General features: G+C 45.9%; 1 protein-coding gene across 1 annotated transcript in view; it reads left to right on the forward strand.

Annotated features, from left to right (window-relative positions):
- The window catches only part of MAP7D2 (MAP7 domain containing 2), an 88,493-nt gene that overhangs the window by 35,580 nt on the left and 25,204 nt on the right, over positions 1-27,709 (forward strand). Inside the window, exons 2-8 of the mRNA XM_053655757.1 lie at positions 9,215-9,292; positions 10,581-10,744; positions 16,698-16,812; positions 17,628-17,726; positions 19,744-19,854; positions 24,845-24,999; positions 26,727-26,854. Of these exons, the coding sequence (XP_053511732.1) occupies positions 9,217-9,292; positions 10,581-10,744; positions 16,698-16,812; positions 17,628-17,726; positions 19,744-19,854; positions 24,845-24,999; positions 26,727-26,854 (848 nt within the window). The 5' untranslated portion in view covers positions 9,215-9,216. The remainder of the gene's footprint in view (positions 1-9,214; positions 9,293-10,580; positions 10,745-16,697; positions 16,813-17,627; positions 17,727-19,743; positions 19,855-24,844; positions 25,000-26,726; positions 26,855-27,709) is intronic.

Below are 27,709 nucleotides of genomic sequence, written 5' to 3' on the forward strand. Positions count from 1 at the left end.
CAATCATGCATTAAGTGAACTTTTCAGGTTTTTTTTGTTGTTGTTTCGTGCATTGTTCACTGGTATGATTTTTAACAGTGTTAAGAGTTGATTTATTAACATTCTCAGTGCCTCTATTTAATTAGTTGATCTTTTAATCCTCCCCCAAGGATATGTTTGTATTGATTTTAGAGAGAGGAAGGAAGACAAAGAGAGAAAGAAACATCAATGTGAGAGAGCAACATTGATTGGTTGCCTCTCATATGTGCCCTGACACCTGCAACTTTTTGGTGTAAAGGACAATGCTCCAACCAACTGGGCCACCAGGCCAGGACTCACAGTGCCTTTGGTGGATATGACTTTCATTTTGGGGAAAAATCAGGTTGCCAGACAAGCATCTTTTGCTGTGAGCGCTGCTGGTTTTCATCACGGCCCCTCGCACTGAAGCGATCATCCCGAGCTGTGGGCCGACACAGGCAGGAGCTACTGGCAACTACGATTTAGCTCCACCAGGAAATAAATTTAAGTGGAACATTTACTGACCCTTTGGGATTTGAATTGGTTTTGAGATTTTAATTGAAAATATGAGGTGGTAATATGTAATGCTTTGTGAACAAAACAGAATACTTGCATGCAAAGATGGAAAAGGGTCTGGATTCTGTCCATTGATTTTTTGTTCCCACTGGTAGCACTGGAGTTCAATGAGATTTCTAACACATGTTTGCATATACCATTACCCCTTCCTGGAATTTCCACCTTCCTGCTCTTCCCACATCCCACCCCAAAGAGCAGCAGAGTCTAGGAGAAATCACAACCAATTAAAGGATCAGAGAGATAATGAGAGTCCACTTAATATGACATTGGGTGGGTCACTGGACTTTTCTGAGTGTCTGTTTCTTTAATCTTGAAATATAGCCCTGATGGTGTGGCTCACTAGATTGGTGCTGAACTGAGAACCAAAGGGTTGCTGCTTTCATTCCTGGTCAGGACACAGGCCTGGGTTTCTGGCCAGGTCCCCAGTAGGGGGAGCACAAGGGGCAACCACACATTGGTGTTTCTCTCCCTCTCTTTCTCCCTCCCTTCTCTGTCTAAAAATAAACAAAATCTATAAAAAAGAAAAGAAATATAACCCCCCTAAAAATAATGCCCACTAACATTTAATGAGCATTTATTATAATGAGAAGTTCTTCACATACATAATTTCATGTAATCACAGTAATTTTATGACAATACATTATCATTTATTGGCACCTTTTCATACCTTCGCCTTTTTTTAACAAACAATAGCAGACTTATTTTTCTTTCAACTTTCCACATTCATTTTTGCTCCCCAGGTTTAGAAATTATAATAACAAAGCTCTTGTGACTGTGTGGCAAAGACGCTTTACAGGGACATAGGATTTTTACACTCAAATGAACCACATCCCTTTGCGTTCTATTAAAAATGCTTTCTTGGGTCCCAAGCTATAAGGGAAATGCAAGTCAAAACCACAGTGCTATTCCATGTGTCACCTGTTAGAATGTCTGTTCCCAGTAAGACAAGGACTGAGTGTGAAGATGTGGAAAAAAGGGAACCCTCATGCATTCTTGGTGGAAATGTCAACTGGCAGTCACTGTGCAAAACAGTCTAGAGGTTCCTCCAAAAGCTAGAATTAAAACTATTAAAAATAGTTATCAGGAGCCAGCAATTTCTCTTTTGGGTGTATACCCAAAAAAGTCTTAAAAGACTTATTCTTTAAAATATATGCATCCCTATGTTCATTGAAGTATTATTCACAAAATCCAAAACATGGAACCAACCTGAGTGTCCTTCAAGAGACGACTGGATAAAGATGTGGTGTATATACACAATGGAATACTACTCAGCCATAAACAAAGATGAATGATTGCCATTTGTGACAACATAGGTGGATCTGGAGAGTATTACGCTAGTGAGGTCAGATGGAGAAGGACGAGAATCATATGATTTCACTCATGGGATATAAAACAAAAAGCAACAGACAACAAACGAAAAAATAAACTCATAGATACAGACAACAGAATGGTAGTTACCAAAGGAAAGGGGGGGGTGAAAAAATATTTTGACGGAAGAACACTAGACTTTGGGTGGTGAGCACACGTTAGAGCACAGATGTTATATTATGAAGTTATGTACTTGAATTTTATTAACCAATATTACTGTAATAAATTTAATTTTAAAACTGCTTTCTTGGAACCAGATTTCTCATCTGGATATTTGAGAGGAAAAAGTGGAATTGGTAACATAGGGGATTTGGAAGAAGGCCACAGACGCAATTAACTCCATCAGAAACTCAGGGGGTGCTGTCCAGCAGCCCGGGCTTACAAGCCTTCCAGGAGGTTCTGGCGCAGCTCCAGTAGGAAGAGCAGGCCAGTGATGGTTCTCAGTCCCGCTGCTGCACCTTAGCATCACAGGGAGGCTTTGAGAGCACCAATGCCCTGGCCACACCTGTGTCGACTAGGTCAGTCTCTGGGAGATGCAGGCACCTGTAAGTTTCAAGCTCCCAAGTGACCACTTCTGCTGTGTGGCCTAAGTTCAGAAGCAGTGGTGTCCCTGCACTTAGATCATCACAGCTGGCATTGGACTTCCCATTTGATGAGCCCTTCATTCTGGTCCCTTTTCTTTTTCAGGACTTTGCGGTTGCACAGATGTGAGTATGATTGGGAAGGGTACTTTAAAACTCATTTAACGCAATTAACTTTTAAAAGTCGAACACAGCTGGCTTCCCCTGAAAACTTTGTGTTTTGCTAACGGTTATTACCAGTACCATGAATAATTGGCTAATATCATCTCATTAATATTCTAGTGGGAGAGTGCCTCGGACTAACGAAATTTATTTTCAAATTAGTTTTCAAAAATGTGTGGCTGCAGACCAGGGACAACAAACGGGAAGTTATTCCAAGCAAGAGCAAATCAGTGAAGTATGGAATTTTTTATGCTCTTCTGTTAACACAATATAGCTGTTCAGCAGCTCGGTATCCCTGCTTCATTCTCATTTCCCATGTGGATGAACTGCCCGGAAAAAGGCCTCCATTTCGGGGGGCCACATCACCTCAATGCTGTTGTCCTGGGAAATGAGACTGCATCAAGAATGGGGCAGGCATGTCTCTGACATGAGTGGCCTTTGTCCTTCTGGGTAGGACACCTGCTCCCTTTTTTTCCCCCCTGCTTCCTCTTTGTCTTTGAATCCCTCCCAGGGCTTCATACTTGGGCCAGATTTTTTTTAATTAAACTTTCTATGTTAAGGCCACTATAGATTCATGTACAGTTATAGGCAACAGTGCAGAGACACCCCATGCACCCTTTACCCAGTTTTCCCCACTGGCGCCAGCTGGCAGCACTGCAGTGCACTGTCACAGCTGGGGGGCCGACACTGGTAGGGTCAAGGTAGAGCACATTTCCACCACCACAGGGACCCGTCATGATGCGCTTTTATAGCCCCTCTTCCCTCCTCCCTGGTCACCACGGTTCTTCTGTTCCCGTGGGGTTCAAAGTTAAAGCTGGGAGTCTGGGTTCATAAAAGAGATGATAAGTGTGCACACAGAATACAAGGAACAAGGGACAAAGGACAATTAGGCAGGAGTACCAAATGCTTGAAGACTTTGGGCCATGCAGAAAGAAGGCTTCCTTTTGGAACCAAACTCAGCATCAATTCTTGAGTATACCATGTCTTTAAAGGATGTCTCCTGGTATCATTAGTGCTCAGGTAGTCACTTGCTTTGGGTCTGTGAATTATCTTCTACCTCACTTCCTCTGGCCGTGTTGCTATAGTGGTAATAACTGGTCAAGTCCATGACCCCTAACAAATAGGAGCTGTCTGGTTTGGGCTGTACCCCTTCTTCCCTTGGGTTAAGCCCAGGGCCTCTCACCAGGGGCCCTTCCTTGGAGGGTCATCCAGAGAGAGTCACAGGTAGAAGTTGGAGACATGAGTTGATTATTTGGCTTCTCTTCAAATGGATGTTTTGAGAATGTTGGCTTGACAATTTTTTTAAATTGAGGTGACATTGGTTAATAACATTATATAAGTTTAGGTATACAATATTATAAGATGATATCTGTATACATTGTAACGTGTTCATCACCAAAAGTCTTCATTTCCATTCATTACCATATAATTGACCCCCTTTATCCATTTTGCCCTCTCTCCACCCCTCTTTTCTCTCAAGTTCCATCCATGTTGTCACAAATGGCAGTATTTCATGTGTTTTATGGCTGAGTAGTGCTCCATTGCACATAAATACATCTTGTTTATCCATCTGTGGAGGAACACAAGCAGTTTCCAAATCTTGGCTATTGTTAATAATGCTTCAATGAACATAGAGGTGCATATATCTTTTTGAGTTAATGTTTCCATATTCTTTGGATAAATACCCAGGAGTGGGATTGCTGCATCATATAGTAGATCTATTCTTAATTTTTTTGAGAAGCCCTCATAGTTTTTTATGCAGGCTGCGCCAATTCACAATCCCACCAACAGTTCACAAGGCTTCCATTTTCTCCACATCGTCTCCAATACTTGCTGTCTTTTTCATAACAGGCATTCGGACAGGTGTGAGGTGACATCTCACTGTGGTCTTGTGATTTGCATTGCCCTGATGATGAGTGAATTGGAGCATCTTTTCATATACTTGTTGGCCATCTGTACATCTTCCTTGGAAAAATGTCTGTTCAGATCCCGTGCCCCTTTTTTAATCAGGTTTGGTTTTTTTTCTGTGCAGTTGTCTAAGTTCTTATAACCCCTTATCAAAAATATCATTTGTGAGTATCTTCTGTCATTTGGTTGGTTGCCTTTTTATTTTGTTGATGGTTCCCTTTGCTGGGAAGAAGCTTTTGGTTTGATGTAGTCCCACTTGTTTATTTTTTTTTAATTTTTTTGCTGTTGTTTAAGTACAGTTGTCTCCATCACCCCCCCACCTCCCACTCCCAATCGTACCCCTCTTTGGTTTTGTCTATGTGTCCTTTATAGTTGTTCCTAAAAACCCTTCTCCCTTTTCCCCCATTATCCCTCATCCCCTTCCATCTCCCATCTGGTTACTGTTAGTTTGTTCTTAATTTCAACATCTTTGGTTGTGTTTTTGTTTGCTTGGTTTTTTTTTTGTTTGTTGATTAGGTTTCACTTACAGGTGAGATCATATGGTATTTGTCCCTCACCGCCTGGCTTATTTCACCTAGCCTAATGCTCTCCAGTTCCATCCATGCTGTCACAAAGAGTAGGAGCTCCTTCTTTCTCTCTGCTGCATAGAATTCCATTGTGTGAATGTACCGCAGTTTTTTGATCCACTCCTTTACTGATGGGCAGGCACTTAGGCTGTTTCCAGCACTTGGCTATTGTAAATTGTGCTGCTGTGAACATCGGGGTGCATAGGTTCTTTTGCATTGGTGTTTCAGGGTTCTTAGGCTATAATCCTAGCAGTGGAATTACTGGGTCAAAAGGCAGATCCACTTTTAGTTTTCTGAGGAAATTCCATACTGTTTTCCACAGTGTTGTACCAGTCTGCATTCCCACTGACAGTGTACCACTTGCTTATTTTTGTATTTATTTCCCTTGTCATTGGAGTGCTTGACAACTCTTTTAATCAGGAGAGGCAGATGCCATGTGGAAGGACGAGATCCTACCCCAGCGTTACTCAGCAGAACTCAACCCTGATTTAACCCTGAGAGCTTCCTTATACGCGAGTCCCAGAGCAGCTAAGCATGAAGGGAGAGAATACAGGACTGAGCTGCCAGGCCGCTCATTCAGAGCTGTCCAGTCTGGGAGCCAGCAGCTTCATGCGGCTGCTGGGTGCCCGAAATGTGCCCAGTGTGACTGAGGAACTGAGCCTTCCATTGCATTTAATCTTGATTATCTTAAATTTAAATAGCCTCCTGTGGCCCATGGCTGGCATACAACAGCACAGAGACTCCAGGTTTACCCACGTTGGGCTGTTTGTGTCCCTCAACCCTCCTCAGTGGGACAAGACAGATGGCTTGCCACAGCTGTTCCCAGCGTTCTGTGGGTACCGCTCTCCCCATCCAGCATCATCAGCCTCTCTAAAACATCCTTGAGCAAGCAGTTCCAAACAAACAGTTTGCCTGGGCAGCGGCCACAGGTGTGTCCAGCTGGCCCGTGCTTGGCTCTCTGTAGTGCTTATTGATACTGCTCTAGTGAGTTAGTCTTGCACTTCTCCCCACATTCACAGGTTCATTGCTGGGACATGGATGGGGTTTGTTGCCTGTCCTGGAGACTGGGTCACAGCTTTCATTCATGGGCGCTAAGATCAAGCTGTTATGCTTCCACCTTTGTTGGAGAGCCACATAGGAAAGCAGCGATTAAGCAGCAATATTAGATTAAGCAGCGGGTTCTGTTGGTGCGGCCACTGGAGAAAAAGAGTATGGAGTCTCCCCCAAAAATTAAAAATGAAACTCCCTTTTGACCCAGTGATTCCACTGCTGGGAATTTATACAAAGAAACACGAACTACTCATTGACAAGAACGTGAGTACCCCTACATTCACTGCAGCGTTATTTACAATTGCCAAAATATGGAAGCAGCCCAAGTGTTCATCAGTAGATGAGTGGAGAAAAAAGTTGTTGGACACTTATACAATGGAATACTACTCAGTCATAGAAAAGAAAATTTTACCCTTTGTGACAACATGAATGGACCTGGATAACATTATGCTCGGTGAAAGAAACCAGGCAGAGCCAGACAAATACCATACGATCTCACCTATATGTGGAATCTAATGAACAAACCGAACTACCAAGCAAAATAGAGACAGACTCATAGAGAGCAGGATGACAGCTAGGGAGGGGCAGGTGAGGGGGTGGAACGATTGAGCAAAAAGAAAAAGGATTCATGGACGGGGACCACAGTGCGGTGATTGTGGTTGGAGAGGGATAAGGGGACTAACTGGTAATGGAGACAATATAATAAAAACAAACTATTTAAAACATGAAATTTTTAAGAAAAAAGAGAGTGTGGATCCTGGAGCCAGGTTCCTAACATTCGAATCTGGCTTCTCCATGTCTGACAGTGTGACCTCACACAACTTAATTGACCTCTCTGTGCCTCCCTTCCTGCACCTCTAAGGTGAAGGTCATGACAGTGATCCAGGCAGTGCACTGGTTTCCTAGTAACTGCTCTGTTGTCACCTCCTATTATGATGAAACAGATGTTGATGACTCAGAATGCCCATGAAGACTTGATGGGAAGGAAATGATTTGAAGTTGTCTCTGTCTCAAGTGCCCTCAAGGAGGCAGCCTGCAGTCATGTATGTCCGTGGAGTAGCCTGCACTCTGTTTTTAAAGCCTCAAGGTAATGTGGCCAGTTCAGTGTGCTTGGCCCTTTCCCCTCAGTCCTGTCTCCTTCTGTTTAAAGAGCCCTTTCAGTGGTTCTTAGGCCCTGCCTTAGATGTGGGGCGGGCCTTTGAACACCTGAAGGGTGACATGGGCAATACAGAGCGGTGAATGTCCTCCTCGGAAGGACGCAAGCATCTGTCCAGGATTCCTGGACTTCTCTTTGTGGCTCTTCACACAGAACCTATTCTTACTCATCAAACTCATGTGGTAGAGATGAGGGCCTGGAGTATTCAGAGAAAAGAGAAACCTGGTTTTATCTCGCCATCCCCCTTCCGCCGACTACATGTCTGCCTTCAGGTGTGCCTCAGGGCCGCTGTGGGGCAGGGGCAGTGGCCTGAGATGGGTGACCCAGAAGTGCCTAGACCACCTTAGCTCATAGCCACTCTCGGTCCGGGGAGACCAAGTGAGAGGAGAGCTCAGTGACCAAGCAGAGTGAAATTAGGCTTCCTCCATTGTGGGGGAGTTCACAGCATCCTGGGGCCTGGGGCACCTGTGGGGTCTTGAAGGTGGGCAGGGTTTAAATAGGCAGGGGTGGTGGGAGACGGGTGGTTTCAGATGGAAGGTGTGTGGGAGAAGGGCAATGCCGACGTCAAGATGGGAAGAGAGTTTGGGGTTAGATTGTGGGGGGCCACCAGTGATAAGCTGAGAAGTCAGGCCTTGAAATTCTTTTATTGGGGGGGAGGGACTTGAAAAGCTTGCTGTCATCCATGTTGGTAGCATTGCAGTGATGGAGAGTTGACTGGAACCAACTGTGGGCAGCGGTACTTGTCCAGGGTTGACTTTTGCGGTGTCTGTCTCTTGAGCATCAGTTCCCCTCTGATCCAGGCCACAAAAGTAGATGATGGTGGGGAATCATGGCAATCTAGGGTTTTCCCCATCCATCCCTGTCCTTGTTGCCATGGCTACCCTGCAGCCTAAGCCTGTAGGTCCCTCCTGCACAGTGTAGGAACCTTCATGGGAGGGGTGGGGCATGGGTTGCCATGGCAACGGGCACTATGAAGTCAGTGTGTGGGACATTACTATAGGTAGAGGAGGGCTCCGGAGCTCAGAAGATGATGGTTGTGCTAACACTGAAACCGGTTGCTCCCAAATGTTTTGCTGGAACATTACATAAATCATAGTTATGAATGACTGATAGTGATCCGGTGCTCTAAGTTATTTACGATCCTACAAAGTCATTTCATTGTTGATTTAGAGAGCCTTTAGAACCCTGTAGAAGATTGATAAAACGGCTGACAATGAGGAGCCCTGGGAGGCTTCCCGGGCATTTTGGGAGGAGGCTGCATTTGTTCCACTTTATCTTTTGTAGATATTTCAGTGACAAACAGGAGAGAGAAGTATGCTGCTTCCTTGTGATTCTAAAATACTAAGATTGACATCAGAGCAAACTTAGCAGAACCAAAGTCAGTGTTGAGTGGTGTGGTTCTCATTGTTCACCTGAGGAGCTTGCGTGTTTCCCACAGCCGTTGGCCACCCACAAACACTAGAATGTTCCTCTGTGTAATCATCATGTTCACTTTCCTCCTCCCCTCCCCCGGGAGCCAGGGTAGGGGAGACCTAGTGGGCTTTTCCATACACCGCCAGTGCTTCCTATCACTATTACACTTTCTGGTCCCTGTAGGATCAGGCCCAGAACAGAAGACTAGGGAAAGGGCTTGGTTTCTGGGGCTCATATGGGTGGGTGGGTGGGTGTGGCAGCCGTGTGTGGGGCCAGCCACGCATGGGGGAGTGATGGATTGGGCCTCCAAGGAGGAAGCGATGTTGATGGGTGATGTGTGCATGTGGCCAGACCTGGGCACAGGCCCAGCAGACCCTGGCACTCAGCAGGTAGGGAAAGAATGAAGAAATGTTTCATCGTGTTTTTCTCTCTTGCAGCCATGGACGGGAACTTAAGATCCAACGAGAGACAAAGGCAGGCCAAAGAACGACGTGAAGAAAATCAAAAAAGTAGGGGTACGTTATGTACTTGGCAGTTTAGGTACAAGGAAGTGGAGATACGGTGGTGTCCTTCCTCAAGAGCCTTAGAAATCTGTGACCGAATTGCAAGAGAGCTAGAATAACAGATGAATGTGGAGAACGGGGCGGGGGGGGGTGAATCCACACTGCAGCTGTCATGTTCACAATTCTGCAATTCTCCGAACAGTTCCTTGACTCACCTGGAGAACATGGGACGTGCGCCGTGCTCGACGAACCATGCTAGGGGCTGTGGATAGCATGCAGAACGAGAAGTGGAGAAGCAGTTGCTACTCCCACCCCTCGGGTGTCCACTGTGTGAATTCACTCAGGCTTCTCCATCTCTCCAGGGCGTCTAAGAGGGCCAGCTGAGACATTATCTGTGTTAAGATGGGGAACCCGGTTGAGAAAGGCTGTCTTACCTCTTGCAGGGCTTAGTCGGGGTGTCAAACTCATTTTCACCGGGGGCCACATCAGCCTTGCTGTTGCCTTCAAAGGGCGAGAGCTCAGCGCTGCTGCCGGGTAGAAACAAGGTACCTGGCTAGATGAAACAAGGTGGAGGGTCGGATTCAACCCACGGGCCCTGTGTTTGCCACCTGTGCTTTAGATGGATCACTCGGGCATGTTCCCACAGAGTGCCCTGAGCTACATAGACAAGTCATCTCCCCGGTGAATTGGGACAAATGAGGAACTTTCAAGTTCCCCTTCACTGACTCCTGCTGGTCAGCTCTGGCATTGCACCCTCAGGGAACCCTGTCCTTACTGGGCCAGGTGGAGTTAAGGCCCCTTTATTAATTGTTTTGTGGGGAAGGCCAGTGTTCTTCATGTGTTTACCCCCTTGCCTAGCTCAGTGACTGGGGCAAGGTGCAGGCATGCTTAACATGTTTTGAATGAACGTACCCTTATAACTCATTTGTCAACCAGTGTGTGGCTTACCCAGGGTGACCAGACTGACCGTAGGATAACAATGATAGTCACAGCTGCCATGTGTAGGGGCACTTGCTGTACCCTTTCCATGCATTGTCTCATTTGATCTTCAGCACCATGATGTTACAATTATGACCGTCCCCACATCACAGAGGAGGAAAGCAAAGAGATTGCGTGGTTAGTATGCCCATGGTCATCAGCTAGGAGGGGGGCCAGAACCCCTCCCTCCTTCAGTCACTGCAGCCTGACCTCCCACTGGGCTCATTTTCGGCCTCACTCTTGCTTCTGCGTTGGGGGTCTTGATGAAAACAATGTAGAGTGCTCTGGTAATGCCACCCCTCTTCTGTTTTTCTTCCCGCAGCTGCCAAGGAGCAACAGTTCCTGGAGAAGCAGAGACGAGCGGCGCTCCAGTATGAAAAGCAAGTGATGGAGCGATGGCGGAAACTGGAGGAGCGGCGGTGCCGGGAGAACGAGAAGAGGGCTGCCGTAGAAGAGAAAAGGGAGCAGAAATTCCAGGAGCGGAGGGTAAGGTCTCGGGACCCCCAGGCCATCTGAGCGGCTCATACAGGGTGTGGTGCTCAGGGCACCTGTGCGTCCTGCTCAGCTCTGTGGTACAAAAGTGGTTCGCTCCGAAGCTCTCTCGTGGGTGGCCCACCATGCCATCTTTCAGCCACATGCCACTGTACAGTGGAAGCAGCACTAGACTAGGAAAAAGACTTACCTATTCAACTCAGCTTTTCATTTGCTGTGTGACCCCGGACAAGCCACTTGGCCTCTCTGGGTCTTGAATGACTTGTCTCTGAAGTGAGTGGGTAGCAGTCTCCAAGGCTTCTTCCAGGCCTAACCACCTCTGACTCTAGGACTCCAAGGGGATTGAGGATAGGGGCCAGGTGACGCAGACTTGGGCGTTACGCTGGGCGTCCGGTCCGAGCCTGCAGTGCAGACATGAGGCTCGGCGAACAGCTGTGATGGTAGAAGAGAACTTTCCAGCAGTTATGCATTGTTGGAAAAACCAAATGGTCTGCCTCCAAATCCAGATATACTGGTATAATTAAATTTTAATGCATTTCCTTACTTTAATTATCATTTTTTTCCAAGTGACCTTTTAACAAAGAAATGGAATAATCATGTCATTACCCCTACAGAGCCTTTTATTACTAAACTTTGAAAATATATTTAGAAAGCACATTTAGGGTATAGCTTTTTGTAACAAGTATATTTTAATTATGTAGTCATAGCCTTGTGTCAGGTGGCGATCATTTTGTATTCATAAGGTATAATAACTCATTTAGCATGAACAATATAAAGGTTTGTTAATTGCCAGCACTATCGGATATGGAAATGTCTCTAAATTCAGGCTGTTTCAAGTGCATGAATGCTTTATCATGATACATCTTTACTCCTTCCCTTGTATAAAATTTAAAAACCATGAACATGTGCCCACACACGTAATTACATTCGTCTTTGCCCACAAAGCTCTCATTTACATGGTAATTTCTTTGTTCCTCTTAACCAGTGACGGTCTAAGCAAGGGTCTTAGCCATGGTTCGCCGTTGCTGGCTGCAGCCTGGTTGCTGTGTGGCTTCAGCTGCTCTTGATGCAAACCCTGGTCCTTCCACTAGCCAGCTGGTAGCCAGGGGCAAGTGGCTGAGCCCCTCATGACACTCTAACTGGGCCTCCTCGACCCAAAACAGAGGTGATCACAGGAGTTAAAGGAGGTGACTTTGTGCAAATGCCCAGCAAAGCACCTAGCACAGAGTAATGCTCAAAAATGTTTGATTCCCTTCAATGCCTTCAGCTGACCTTGGCTGAAGCAAGGTCAAGAGGGAGCTACCCAGAAAAGATTATGGCGCAGTCTATAGACTTCAAAAGAAAGCCACAGTGTGCGCGGCCACTTCAGTAACCTGGGGCAGATCTCTCTTTTCCTAGCCTGTGCGCATGTGTCGTGAGTCCCTGGACTCACCCATTTTCTTTCCGTCCTCCATCCCTGACTCATACACCTGGTTCTCTTCCTCCCTGCTCTCTCCATTTTTATCTTCACATCCTGTAGGCTTGCTGATTCCAGAGTAAATCCGTTACTCCTACTTCCACCAGGGGTCAGTGTGCAGCTGCTGGAGACACTTCCCGAGCCTGTGACACACCTACAGTGTCACATGGGCCACCTTTGAGGCACTCCTTGTGTGTACCATTTCTCATTGAATAGTAGTGCCAGAGGCATTTTATTTTAAATCAAGCTCTCAGACTCCTGCTGTTGCAGATGAGGGAACGTCATGCCAGATGGTTGGTTCTGATGTAGCCGAATCCTTAGTGGTTGTGCCTCCAGCTAATTTTTTTTATTAGCTTTCTGTGCCCCCTTTTATCTCTAACATGGTGATGGCGGGAAACGAGGGATGCTACCTGGCCCTCGTCAGCATAAACACTAGCCAAGCTCACTTCCCTCTTCTCCCCAGACACGCAGGGAAAGGCTGAGAGCTGGGCCCCCCGCGGTTGTGTAGAAACGTAGCAACACTGGGAGGCAGCAGCCTTCTGCCACCTGCTCCCGCCCTCAGGGCCCAGTGGAGCCGAGGGACTTGGACACGCAGGCTGGCCTGCTAACCACATTGGCTTCAGCTTTACCTGTGCAGAAGCCTGTTTGGCATCCTTGTGGGTGATCTTTGGAGAGAACGGGTAAGTGTACATGGCAAGCAGCCCCATGGTTCACTGGAGATCAGTGGGAGGGCTACTGCCTGCCTTGCACACAGCTATGGCACACTCCAGTTCTCTCTGTCACACTCTGTCTCTGCCACCCAGAGCAGCCCCTGCAGGGGTCCATTCCACTGCAGCTCCTTTTGCTTCACTAGCTTTTTGGAAATGTTTGGGTTGCCTACCAAGTCCTGCCCCAGAGGGTCTCATATTAGGAGCTCATAAAAGGCCCACTGACTACCCACCTGCCCCCAGCCCTGTCCTGGCACCATGCCCCTAGCGTTGCCATGACGTTGCTCTCAGTAACTTTTCACATCTGTGTGGGTAAGTGCCAGGCTCGGCCAGGAGGCCACCTGTCTGCCAGCAGAGAAGTGGGTACCATAGACAGCCTGGCCCCTGGGGGTCTTGAGGGCTGGGAAGGCTGAAGGCTGGTCAGGACAGTCCTGGGGAAGGGGCGGCCCAGCGTCCACCGGAGGCTGCCTTTTCCTCAAGGTGGGTTGCTCCAACCCTCTCATACCCCAAGAATCAAGCTTCTGAGAGAAGCCCTTGTCACCTACCTGGGTTAGGGCTGACGGCACACTGCGATCACCCATTGTCCACTTAGGGAGGATGGCTTCCTGCCTAGAGGTCCCACGAAATGGGATCTGGCAAAGCCAACTCTGTTCCTCATGCTACATAGATAACCAGGAAAGGCCTCTTTCAAAGGGTAGCTGCATCTCTGTAAGTTATTTGGACACATCACAACTTCTCAGACTGTCATTGATGGATATCCAACAAGACCCACCAAGCTGAGTGTAGAATGATAAATCTCTGAACTCAACCTGAGCAAAAGCTTCACTAAGCCGAGGGCTGGCCTGTCACAGGCAATGGCTGGTGTGGGCCATAGTGACTGCATGGCGTTTCTGGTCAGAGGTGGACATCTGTCTGCAGAGAGCAATACCCTCTACGGAACTCTGCTGAGGACCGTTCGGGGGCTTGTCCCACACTGTCATCAGAACACGTGTAGTGAGGACATTGGAAAAGACATAGCCAGCCCTCCTTTCCTACCAGAGCTGTCTGTGTGGGTAGCAATGCCCAGACCGGGCCCTGCTGGACTCCTTGTATACTACTAGGCCAGCTCAGCAGGTCACCCTGGCCTTGACTCTCCTCTGAGTTCATCCAGGCAGATCTAGAGCACAGGGGGTCAAGGGTGGGATCTCCTGATTTCTTCCTCCTACTAAGACCCACCTAATAGGGGACATATTAAGGATAAGGATCTGCTTTGCCCTTTCCCCATCTTCTGTCGGTTGGCAGGAAAATCCGAGCTTGGCAAGAATTGAGGGATAACGGTATACAGCTCAAATATTTGTTAATATTACATCTTAATATTAATGTCATTAGTAATATCAATATTAATGACATTAATATCAATGCTCTCTTACTCTCAGCCTTTCCTCTAACCAGTGCTTGTGGAAGTGTAGCCCCAGGACCAGCAGCACCGACAGTGCCCGAGACTTTGTCATAAATACAAATTCTCAGCAGATCGCACCCCAAACCTGCAGAATCAGAAACTCCGGGGCTGGGGCCCAGCAGTGGTGCTCCAACAAGCCCCCCAGTTTGAGAGCCACTGCTGAAACTGCCCTGTTGGTAATCCTCCTCAGAGTCCAGTTCAGTTAGCATTGGCCGAGGTTTTAGTATGCCATTGATAGTTATGACCTTGTAGACTGGAATGGTCTGCCGAACTAGGTAAGATCCCATTTTATAGACAAGGAAACTGATGCCCCAGGAAGTTAAACAATTGACTCAAGGTGACAGGGCTAAAACCGGGCAGGCACAGGTGGCATTTTAGTCCATATCTTCTGACTCCAAATCTAGGATTCTTTCCATTTCGCCACATGAAGGAACAGAAAGATGCCCATGTAAACTAACCTCTGAGAAATGTGAAAGGAGCCAGGTTTGGTTTGATGTTGAAGCACCCCATTCTGACAACTTTGGAGTCTATAAATCCCCTTCCCGTAGAGCTTGGTTACTACCTGCTTTTCATCCTCTCGCCAAAAGCAGATGACACAAAGTCATTGTGTCTTCTCTCAGGGACTGATTCATTTTCTTAAGTCTACTAACTTTTCAAACAAATGAATCTCTAATGGTGGAATTTGGAACCGCTCAGTGGATGGCAGTAGATGGAGAGGTGTTTTTTCTAAAGGTAACTGTCCAGTCCAAGAGGAAGTCTGGCTTTGGGTGGATCATTCCCGTCTAATTAAGCCCCTAGATAAGGCTGGCCTGAAGATTCTCAGTGTTCTCCCTTCTCATTGATCTCCTAGTTGATGAGGGACTACCTTGGGAGGTCCTTCTGGAAGGTACAAAGTCTCTTATAATGACTGAACACTAAATTTACCCCCAGGTGCAGGATTTCAACACTTAAATTAGATCATTGGTTAAAATTCATTATGTTAAATTCATATAATGAAATACTGTTCAGCCCAGTCTGGAGCGACCATACCTCAAGTGACAAATAGTCAAAATATTCAAATTCCCTCCCACCCCAGTGCCCCAGCTTTTCTCTGACAGACCCCCAGGGTCTGAGGACGGGACTCAGGAAATGTACACTCACGATTGTAAAATCTCAGCCAAAAAGTAGAGCAAATTCAAATCTGACATTCACAGGAGGAAAAAAAAATCCCCTTTTTGCTCTCAGGTCCCCAGAGAGGCTGTCTCTTAGCAAACGGTCATTCAGAGAGAAATCGTGCAGAAGGGGCCGAGATGTGGAGAACGCTCAACTCATCCCTCTAGTGTAGACAAAGGGTAGGTCCAGGCACCTCCTGAGTGGCTTTTCTGTGTTTCTAGTGAGCGGGATAACAGAGCTTTTCCCTGAACTTTAAGTCACAGTTACACAGTTGGTGCTGCCCTAAATGAATTTGGCTTGTTTTTTTAAGCCAGGAGTAAAGCGTATCTTTTCTATTTTGGAGTTAGGCTAGGATGAGAGCAGTTCCTGGAGCACCTCAGGGTGGGTTTTATGAGGTCGAAAGGGTGTAACTATTTACCTTGCTTCAGCCTGCAGTCAGGCCCAACTTTATGAAAGTGACAGTGGCATTAATACAGGACAGTGCCTTTGATAAATAAATGTTCCATTTAAGAGAGAAGTCTCCTTGTTTTTCTCTTCTGCCTAAAAACTGTTTACTTCTTCTTCCCCTCGTCCCATCTAACTCTGAGAATGCATAGATACTTAATTGTGTGGCCAAAAGGTTTCCCACTCCTGTCTCTTTAAAATTTTGAAATATGTAGCATTGTCCCCCCAACACTGTACAGCAGAAAAATGTTACAGTGTAGAAAACAATCGATTCCCCCTTCAAAAAGATTATAAAGTGAGAACGGGGCTTTTCGAAATCAATCTCACAGTCATGTACCACACCCAAAAGCTAGGCTTAAGGTTGTAAAATTCAAATAATGTTTGAATTTCAATGTTCTCAAATCACAATGCTTTATGCATTTCAACCAAAGAGCATTCAATTGGTTCTAGTGCCCAATTCCATTCTTCTACTAGGTGGGGCAAACTGGCACTCGAAACAAGCCCCAAGGAGGTAATGCTTGTCTAGCATTATTCTTAAAAGAAGATCTGGCTGAGGCAGCCGCTCCCAGAGCTGAGCTGTTGGGGCTGGGCTCGCACCAGCCACGTTGCTGACTCTCCTTCCACTGAGTAGGTTCTGGTATGGCTGAGAGCACGTGTGCCTGGATACTGAGCACAGAGCCCCAAGTGGTGACTCACCCCCACAACTGAGGCTGGTGTGTTAATTTTGCTCTCCCTTGCGCCACCTGGCAGGAGCGGATGGAGGCTATTGTGCGCAGGTCCCTGGAGCGCTCCCAACAGCTGGACATGAGCAAGCGGTGCTGGCCTGGAATTCTACCACAGTCCTTGGCGCCTGGAGGACGTGATGGTGAGTTTGGGGCTGTGCCTGCATTGCAGCACCCCAAGGCAGGCGGGAGATCCTGAGCTCAACCTGCAGGGTCTGGAGGATGCTTCGTACCAATTGGCAGATACCTTTTTCAGATGCAGTGTTTCAAACAGCCAAGCTTCCTGTGTTTGTGTTTCTCACGAAGGGGATCTGTGCATTCCTTTTGCCAGCAGACAACAGTGGGCGCAATACCTGGGCTGTGAGGTAAAGCAAAAGAAGAACAGAGAAAACTGAATGCAGAGCCTGGTTAAGCAGATCCACCTGGCCAGCCCTGGGTCAGTCTGATTTCAGGGATGGTCACCTGGCAGTCGGCTAAGCTGCGACTGCCGCCTGACCTTGCCAAGGCTGAGCAGCAGTTACCCTCTAAAAAGGGGGGCTACAGATTTTCCCTCATTATTAATTTTTGTTGCTCTTTCAGTTTTGTTTCAAGATGACTTATTCATTTCATTATCCAGTTCATACTAATTTTTACATTTTCAAATCTTGAAAGTGTAGATCGTCAATAGCCTGGGTGGCTTTCTCCCCTTTGGTGTCTTACTTCCTGTCATTCTATTACACAGGAGTTGTATAGTGGCTCTTTCTGAAAGCAGATAGGTTTACATTTATATTACATTGTCTTGACTTTGCTGTATTGTGCATTTAACCTTTTATCAGTGAACATACTTTGTTTTTTTTTGTGTTTCTGAGAAGTCAACACATTTCAGTTACTTTTTCTAATTTCCTACGTAGAAACTAAGTCAACCAAATATCAGGACTTTTTCTTTTACCTCTCTTTGCTCTGATCTTTTGCTGTGTAGGTGAATCAGAAAATACTCCATCCCCTCCTCTAAGTTTAGCAGACAGCACCCTCCCTCCTGACCCAGGGACCGCTGCCGCCGCCGCCGAGTCCACCAATGGTATATCCGAGCATCACCATGCCATGGCATTTTGTGATGACTCTTCTGCTCACCCTCCTCCGTCACCACCGTGTGTGTCTCAAGCACTTTTACCAGTGATTTCTTAGTCCAACTCCTTAGATGTCGTTTCTGGCAATGTGAATGACATGCTCATATTTCTTTGTTCCTGTCACTGCGGACCTCTGCATGCCTTACGTCCTAGTGCCTGGAGACATTTCATCCTTAGCTCACGGTTTTCTGCCTGGAAAATCTTATCAGTGTTTGACTTTTGTGCATTCTGACCTTTCACACTCTCATTAGTCATCGGTTTGAGCCTTGAGAACTGTTGCGTTTCAGTCACTTCCGGGCAAATCGCACAGAATTCTGGGTGTTAATGCCTTGGGTTCCTGGAGAGGCATTTGAGAGGGAGTGGTGGGGAGTTTATCAGTACTAACACTAGGGATCCAAAGGAGGAGATCAGTGGGCTGTCTTCTTGATTTCACCTCTCTGATAGGCCCGCTGCTTTGGCTATAGGCCTGGGAATTAGCAAAACTGTAGAAATTCAATCGGTCTTTGGCTTGCAAAGAAAAAACCGGAGGTGAAAGGGATGTACTATTTACCAGCAATGCGGAAGGTCACTTGAGAGCAGTAGGAAGAAATATCCTCGGTTTCCAGCATTCCTTTGACAAAGAATCAAAGAGCAATTTATTGCTCTTACTCAGTAGGAGAGGCTTTGCTACATGTGCCGAGTGAACTGTAGTGTGGGCACTGGAGAATTGTTCATGGCACATGTACAATTCCATGGCCAGAGAATTGATAATTAGCAGTTGGGAATGACACTCAGGGCCCAGGCCTTGGTGAGGCAAGTGTACTCAACTTGGGCACGCAATTGAAGAGGGCACCAAAAATCTTACTTTATCAAGAGAATATCAAACTTCTAAAGAATGGTGCCATCCTGAGCCATAGCAAATCCTGAGACAAAGGAAGAACTGTGTACCCTGATCTAGATGCATGGCCTGAGGTAATTTCCAATAGTTAGTTTTTTCCCAGAACATTAAAGCAGTTGTAGAAATGCTGCAAAACATCGAAAAGTACGTATAGTACAACTCAAATAATTTTGAGTTGAAATATTTTATTTACACCAAAACAGAATTTATCGTAATCTTACTTTGGCTTAATTCAATGGAAACATTTCCTAAGACCCATCCTTTGGTCAGAAGACATAGTGGAACATGGCAGTTCTTTCGTGGAAAACATGAGGAGAGGGGTAGGTTTTGGAAATCTCGTTGGTGAGCTTGCTCCCTTTCAAGCCAGGGCACACATCTTTCCCTTTGCCTTGAGACCCAGTATGGCCTGGCAGGGTGCTGCCTGCACCTCTCCATTTGCTGTGCAGGTTTCATTTCAGAAACCATTCTGAAAAACTGGAAATTAAGAACGCCAAACCTGGGACCACTTGTTGACATCCTAAGCATAAGCAATCATAACATTTGAGAAAAGTCCACGGTGACCCCCATCTCTTGATAAGAGGAAGAAACCAACTACTATAGGTTGTTCTGCTCTAACTAGAGCTCCTTGCTCTACCAATGACTCCTCTCTCCAACCTGAGCTGTAGATAACCTTCAGAAAAAAGTCCGGTTTCAGCTCAGGCCATAGACATTTTCTGGTGGTGATTTGTCTCTGAGTTCAGGTTCATTTTGACTTCGTGTGGTCTGAATCTACCAAATAAAAGCCCCTGGACACAAGGAAATAAGTGATTTCTTGGTGGGATTAGCGTGGCTTTAGTTGACCAATTGAGTGAGGTTGGATGAAATTAAAGAGAGGAACAGTTTAGAAGCAGAAGAAAACGTGCTACAGATGGATGGCTGCTGGGGTCTGGGCATTTCTAGATAGGCTAGGTAGCTAGAAGGATGCTGGAAGCAGTGTGCTGTGTCACAGTGGCTTAGAAGGCATGTGGATGAGGACAGGAAGAGCACTGGGGTATGTGTTTCTCAGTCTGTAGTGGTGCGCGTACCAATATCTTCAATGTGTTTCTCTGCAGCACGTGACAACTTTCCAGCATCAGCAATGCATTTGCCAAAGCAGATGGGGAGTTCAATGCCTAAGCGCCCATCTTCATCCGCCGTGACAAAATCGTATTCCCCACACCGAGGCAAGTGAGAATATAGAGACCTGATCTCTCCAGTTTTTTTCTTTCTAGTGTGAGCGTCTTAATGTCCTTACTGTCGATGTTCGTGACAGCCCCCATTGAGCCTTCTGCAAATACCCCTGTCATCCTACTCCTGTGGTGTGAATGTGAGAGCCCCAGGGCCTCACTAATGGGGCTTTGGAAAGTCCCATTACCCTTTAGAGCCAGGTCGTAGTTGTGCAGAGACAGGAGTGAATGTTTTTCTCCTTGCCTGAAAGAGACTGTTCATCTTCTGCAGTGCGTGCAGGAGTTATCCTGCCCCGGAATTAATTGGCCAGTGGGCACATGTGACCAGTCAAGAAGTTAACTGCCCAGTTATTGATGTGATATCATTGGTTAGCCAGAAACAGCAGAATTGGTGAGGCAGAGGTATGTGGGAGACTTAGATGTGTGGGGAAAAAAAAACCAGGGCTCTGCTACTGCCTGTGGTTTGCAGGCCTGCCCAACAGTTCAGAACTAATATGAACCCTTGAAAAGGGGAAGAGGATAGATGGCGTTTTCCAGCACTCTGCTTTGACCAGGGAGGATGACCTCTATAGAACAAGTGCCAAAGCTACATACAATCTGAATAGGCTTAAAACTGCCAGAGTTCAGTAGAGGCTCAGATAGGTCACTTAAAAGTCTGAACTGAGACCTTTCAGACTATGTAGGTGAAGGAAGGCAGGGAAGCTCTCCATGTATCAAACGTGTATTTTAAAGCGTCAACCAAGAGTCAGGTGGCAGTGGCATATTTAACACATCAAGTCATCACCAAAGGGCCAGCGGAAGGATGTTTGTGACTTTGAAGAAGCCAGTGCCTCTTCCTGGTTGTTTTTCAGCGGCATTGACCTTGCACCTCTAGCACAGGGGTCAGTCATGTGTATCGGAGACCTGTAAGTATCAGTGTGGCTGATCTCTGATGTAGTTCAGGGGTAAGCACTGGAAACCTGGAATTAAGAGCTGGATAAGCAAACATCTATATACTTTTAACTATATATCTCTAGCTATTCCATTAGGGAATGTATTCCATGAGTTCACATGCTTACAAACTGATGTTGAATTCATATTTGCATTGATTAATATGAAAAGATATCAGTCTGTTATTTTGTTGGCAGCTAAATGATCTGCTCATGAATTATAAATTGAAAATTTTAATTCCAAAATTATTTACTGGCTACTGGGTATCCAAAGAATACAAAGTAATGTGGAAGTTAATCCATTACTTTATAATAATACGTTCCAGAACCATCAGAATGACATTGAAGTCCCTGAATTTGGGATTGTGAATATTATTGCTTCCATTAAAGCCGCTAAGCAACTTAGCTATCTTCATTTTTGTGCTTCTTTAATTTTGCCCTTATTTACATGGAAAAGGTATGAAAGGAACACATTAGCAAAATCAGTGTGTTATGAAATATCTCTTTACAGAGGCCCTAAAACAAGCGTTATGTAGAAGTAATCCTTTTTTCAATGTTAGATCTACTTGGTGAGTAAATGAGTCCATCGTATGGCATGGGACGTGGGCCTGCAGAGATACAGGCAATACTGTAATAGCATATTGAATGAATGCTGGCACCGCAACATAATTAACGCACTCTTTCACGCTCTAAATGACATATCGTTTGTTTTATTTGGTTTTACTATGACAGACTCTGAAGCTATCCTGTGCTAGAATATTTTTCTTTTCTCCGTTCTTTCTACCACCCAAACGTTAATTTGCATCATGCTCTGTGTTGTTTTAAACTTTTCGTTTTGTTTTGGTTTTATTTTGCTTTTTAAACTTTTTACCCCGTTCCATTCCTCAGCTCATCGCATGCCCATGCCTCCCATGGCACTCTTTCCCATTTCGCGACTGTTGCCACCCACCCAGTCCAGAAGCACGGGTCCACTCATGTTCGGTTTACAGTGCACAAAAGCAGGTAAAAGAGGCCACGCCGGTGACGCAAAGGAAACCACCAGAGGCACTATAGGTCAGCCTCTGAGTTATTTCGGAATGTTTGTATTTAGCTTCATTTTTGCTGGCTTCATGGAATGTCTTTAACTGTTCCTAACATTTTCTACCTACCAGTGTTTTGCTATTGCTCTGTTTCTTTTCTTTCTTTCTTTTTTTTTTTTTTTTAAGATTTTACTTATTTCTTTTTAGTGAGACAGGAAGGGAGGGAGAGATACATCAGTGTGTGGTTGCCTCTTGTGCACCCTCTACTGGGGATCTAGCTGGCAACCCAAGCCTGTGCCCTGACTGGGAATCAAACCAGGGACCCTTTGGTTCACAGGCCAGCACTCAATCCACTGGGCCACCCAGCCAGGGCTGTTTCTTTTTTTTTAAACGTCACAAAGGCGATTGAGTTAGTTTATCATTGCAGGTGTGTGGATTAGGGAAAAATCATTTTCGTGAGCTATGGCAGTTAGTGAGCTTTTAGTAAGAGATGGCTTGGCAAAGGAGCCTTTAAACCACAGTCTCTGGAATCCTGTAGCCAGCTCTACCACTTACTGCTTTTTAACCACTTTGGATAATTTACTTAACCTCCTAGGCCACAGTTTCCTCATTTATAAGACAAATTTTTTTTCAAATTTTCATCAGAATTACATGAAATAGCACAATAAATTGGCACAGTAAGAGAGCTTAACAAGTGTCTGGAGCCTTTGCCACTCACAGGCTGGTCTGTGCACCTGCAGCATCACCATCGCCTAGGAGCGTGTTAGGAAGGAAGACTCTCAGGACCCAGCAGACCTGCGCACTGTAGTCTGAGAAACACTGGGCTATACCATCAAAGGCCCTCCTTGACCCAAGTGGGTCATATCATCATGGCAAGGTTAACGAGGGATGGCATCCTCTGTTTGCACATTAGGGTAGGTCTGGTCTCAGTTCCCAAGAGAGTGCATTCAGTGAGATGTCATATGAATGACGTGTAGTTCTCTACCTAGTTGCAGTTGTTTCCAAGTAGTTGTGCTGTTTCTGCAAGGAAGGTATACAAATGGCCAATAAGCCCATGACACGCTGTTCAACATAATTAGTCATTAGGAAAATGGTAATCAAAATCACAATGAGGCCCTGGCTGAATAGCTCCATTGGTTAGAGCATCATCTCACCACGCCAAGATTGCAGGTTGGATCCCTGGTCAGGGCACACACAAGAAGCCCCCAGTGAATGTATAGATAAGTGGGCAACAAATCTCTCTCTCTCTCCCTCCCTCTCTCTCTCTCTCTGTCTCCCCCATTCTCCTGCTTCCTCCCTTCCTCCCTCCCCCTCTCTAAAATCGGTCAATACAAAATACTTTTTAAAAATGATAAAACAAGGCCCTGGCTGGTGTAGCTCAGTGGATTGAGTGTGGGCCTGCGAACCAAAAGATCGCGGTTCGATTCCCAGTCAGGGCACATGCCTGGGTTGCAGGCCAGTTCCCAGCAGGGGACATATGAGAGGCAACCATACATTGATGTTTCTCTCCCTCTCTCCTTCCCTTCCCCTCTAAAGATAAATAAATTAAATTTAAAAAAAGATCTTTAAAAAAATGATAAAACAGTACTTCACATTTTAGTAGTATGGCTAAAATTCAATGAGAAAAAGGAAAATAAGTGTTGGCGAGGATGGAGAGAAATTTCTGGTGGGAATGAAAATGGTGCAGTCACTTTAGAAAACAGTCTGGCCGAGTCCTCAGAAAGTTCAACACACAGTTAATATGACCCAGCAATTCCACTCTTATGTATAGAGCCAAGGAAATTGGAAACATATGTTTACACCAAAACTTGTTCATGAACGCTTTTAGCAGCATTTTTCATTACAGCCATGGAGTATGAACAAATCCAAGAGTTCATCAACAGGTGAATTAATGAACACAATTGTGAAAGAGCCATAAAGTGGACTATTATTCAGCCATAAAAAGCAATGAACTTCTGGTTCGTGGTACATGATGAACTTTGAAAACAATGAAAGAAGCCAAACACAAAATGCCACCAATTGTATGATTCCATTTCTGTGAAATGTCTGGAATAGTAGTTGCTAGGGAATGCAGGGGAGTGGACTGAATGCTTAATAGGTGATGGGGTTCTTTTGAGGGTGTTGAGAATGCCCTGGAATTATACTGTAGTTATGGTGGCGCAACCCTGTGAATATACTAAAAAACACTGATTTTTAAAAGGGTGAATGTTATGGTATGTGAATTATCTGTCAAACAAATAAAAAGTTGACAGGAGGTAGGGATGTATCAGGAGGTCCCCGAGACCACTCTGAGGGTCAGTGATTCTCTGGGAGAACTCAGAGCTATGATTTACCACAGGGAAAGGCTATAGAGTAAAATCCGCAAAGGGAAAAGGCACATGGGACAAAGTCTGGGGAAGGCTAGGTATGAGCTTCCAGAGTCCTGTCCCAGGATAGTGACACGGGACACATTCTCCCAGCAATGAGCTGTGACATGTGCCTAGGGTTTTTACTGGGGGCTTGTCACGTAGGCCCCCGCTGCCAGGCACATACCCAAATTCTAAACTCTCAGAAGGAAATCAGGAGAAGTCACGCTGTTTGTACAAACAGCTCAGGTGCAGTGAGAGGGTTCCCACACTATGGTGGGAACCCTCCTGAAATCTAAGTTCCCAGATGCAGACCAAGGATCAACTTTGTAATCAGGCCTTTCAAGAGGCAGTAGTCAGGCCTGCTGTGTTAAGTCTTTGTACACAAGAAAGTTAACGTTTAGAGAGATTAAGTCATCTGCCCAAGGTAATCCACTTAGATGGTGTTAGGTCTGTCTGGCTCCAAAGTCCAGATTTTGAACTCCTGAAATGAGCTGGACTCTTGACCATTGGGTGAGGGAGTCTTTTACCATGGAGTCCCTGCTGTGCACATGAGAAAAGTCTGAGTGGTGTCTTGAGACTGTGGATTGCCCATGCCGCATTTTAACAGAAATGTGTTCTTTCCAACTCCTGGCTCATCCTGCTTTGTCCGCCTGTGCTCCCCGTGTCTCTGGCTGCTATACTCTAACTCTAGTGTTACATACTGGTCCTCGTATAAGTGGTACCAAGCCTCTTCAATATCTCTACAAGTCTTCCCCCGCTTGGATCATGGATAAAGAGACTACTACACTGCCATCTGTTGGAGGAGACGGTGGGAAAGCAGGCCCCGCAGGAGCAGAGTCCTCTAAGGTATGCTTACACCCACCACTCACCCTCAAGACACACTTCTTACCTCACAGTACGATGCCCCCTGCACGTGGCCTGCGTTGGGCCCCCGTCTGTCGACATCCAGGAACTGCTCAAGGGGCAGAATGGGTTGAATGTTTCGCCTCTCCACTGAAAGTCATTTAACTTTTCGTACCCTCCTAAATCTGAGTGCCTTGGTGCAAAACCTTGTCCTCCTTACAGCCTGCCCTCCAGAGGACACAAGTCAGAAGAAATGTTCTGAATGTCCTCTCTCTGCTTCTTTAAGGGCATCAGATTCTGGGCCAGTCTTGCCTCTACAGGCAACCGGAACTGAGGTTCTAAGCTAACCTTCATTCACAACAGTGCCCTCGAAACGTTTTTTCTGTCACACTGACATGGTCAGCAAAACAGATGTTGAGCAGATACCCCCAATTAGGTACATCTATTTAGAATTACACACACTGTAATTTCAGCAGCTGTCACTTGTTACGTGACAAATCACTCCAGACCTTAGCAGCTTAAAACAAATGTGTACCACCTCACTGGTTCTTTGGGTCAGAAACCAATGCTGGCTTAGTTGGGCGCTTCTGGTTCAGAGCCGCTCAAGAGGATGTGGTCACGATGGGGACCAGGGCTGCAGCCATCCGAGGGCTTGGCTGGGGCTCTTCCAGGCCGGCTCACTCACACGGCTGCTGGCAGGAGGCCTCAGTCCCTTACTGTATGACCTCTCCATGGAGCTACTCGAGTGTCCGATTGACATGGCAGCTGGCCTCCTGCAGAGCAAAAGGTTCTGAGAGCACTGGGGAAGCTGTAACATGTTTATAACCCAGATGTGGCGCATCACTGTGGCAAGTCACTGAGACCAACCCACACTCAGGAACACAGGGGTTGGGCGCTCCATCTGCTGAGGGGAGAACACCCAGTGATGTGTGCACTTATTTTCAAACCGCCACTTTACTGTCGGGCGTTTAGTTTTTAAATCCAGTGTGGCCCTGCGGTTCTCACATGAAAAGTGAATGTTTCAGACCCTTGGCTTCTACTGGTCTGCTGTGGACCAAGCGCTGAGGCCCATGTGTCCAGCCTCCTGCAGAGGGAGGCCAGGAGGAAGACCTAGAGGGGTGGGTGGGGTCCCGGGGTCCACTGTTATGGTCCACAGCTCACTGTCTTGGGTGTTATAACTACAGTTGCAAGCACCTGTGAGTTTTTGTAGTGATTGTAGATCTTTGTACTCTTTCCAGTTTCTATATATGGGGGTGGGGACAAGTAGGTTTGCAGTTGTGAGTTTGTGAAAGATAGGCTTTATTTTTCTATTATGATTAATTATTAATGATTGAAATTATTTATTTGAATTGTTTGTCTTACTGTCATTATTTCATATCCTTACTTATGATTTATCTTGTGGGTAATGATGGCTGTTCATTTAACCTACTTTTGTTAACTCCTGTATTCAGGACCAGAGTACGGTGCTGCTGTTTGCTGTCCTCAAGATGACAAGGACAAGGAAATCTTTGCATTTGGGGGCTGAATTTATTTTTTGTTTAACCGAGTCACTTAACTATGGTGACCTCATGGTGCTTCTCTGCAGATACTCCTATTGCAGATACACTACCATAGATATACTACAACTTCAGACAGATCCTTTTGAAAGAAAGTTGTGTGTTGCTTCCATCTGGGGTAGTTTTAGAAATTGTACTTGTGGGTCATGGTGTCCTATTCTGTGTCCCCTACAGATGGAGAAGATCAGGTGGGATTCACTAACATCGATTTCTTTTTCCGACGGGAGCAGTGGGTCCCTTATAATAATAGGTGATTCTCCCAAGGGCAATTCTAGGAGGTCATCTTCTCTCGTGACAGACAGGTAAGTATCTTTCCCCTTTGTCACAGTTGTATGTTTAAAGAAGTTGGCCGGGGGTGGGGGGGCTCTGTGCAGGGTGGGGCATGGCTGGCCCTGAGAGGTGAGCAGGAGGAATGCTGGATTGACCACCTCGTCTCTCTGAGTATCTTCTGGATAAATGATATAGGCCCTTAAGGGGTCTTCTTGCCTGGTAAATATGGGGCTCTTGCTTACTGAGATGATCCATTTAGCATTTCCTCTTTCGATCCATCAGTCCCTTTCTGTTTTTCTCGCATTGCCCTTTCTCCTTCAGCTGCATCTGGAGTGAAGCTATTCCATTCTGCTTGGGTCCGTCTCATTAAAAGAGGCAATAATAACTTCTCAGCCACCATGAGCAGTATGATTTATAGTGAAGCCCTTTTTTATTTGTTTTAAAGATTTTATTTATTGACATTTAGAGAGAGGGCAAGGGAGGGAGAAAGGGAGAGAAACATCAGTGCGTGGTTGGTTGCCTCTCACATGCCTCCTACTGGGGACCTACCTGGCCTGCAACCCAGGCATGTGCCCTAAACTGGTAATGGAACCAGTGACCCTTTGGTTCGCAGGCTGGTGCTCAATCCACTGAGTCACACCAGCCAGGGCTGAAGCTCTTTTTAAAAATTAACAACTAGGTGAACTCACCAGCAAAACCGTGTAACCGAAAAACAGATTTACGCTTTGTAGCTGTATCTTTCTTCAGTCATTAACTTATTTTACTGATACTGACAAGAATGACTCAGTAAGTAAGTAACTCAATTGCAGATAGAATGGAAACGTCTTCAGTGGGACTGAGAGAGGATGAGAAATGGATTTTAATTTGGGAAAATAAGAAACTCTTCA

Source organism: Artibeus jamaicensis, unplaced genomic scaffold (genome assembly GCF_021234435.1).
Source record: "Artibeus jamaicensis isolate MK-2021 breed Jamaican fruit bat unplaced genomic scaffold, CSHL_Jam_final scaffold_1283, whole genome shotgun sequence".
NCBI classification, from domain to species: domain Eukaryota; kingdom Metazoa; phylum Chordata; class Mammalia; order Chiroptera; family Phyllostomidae; genus Artibeus; species Artibeus jamaicensis.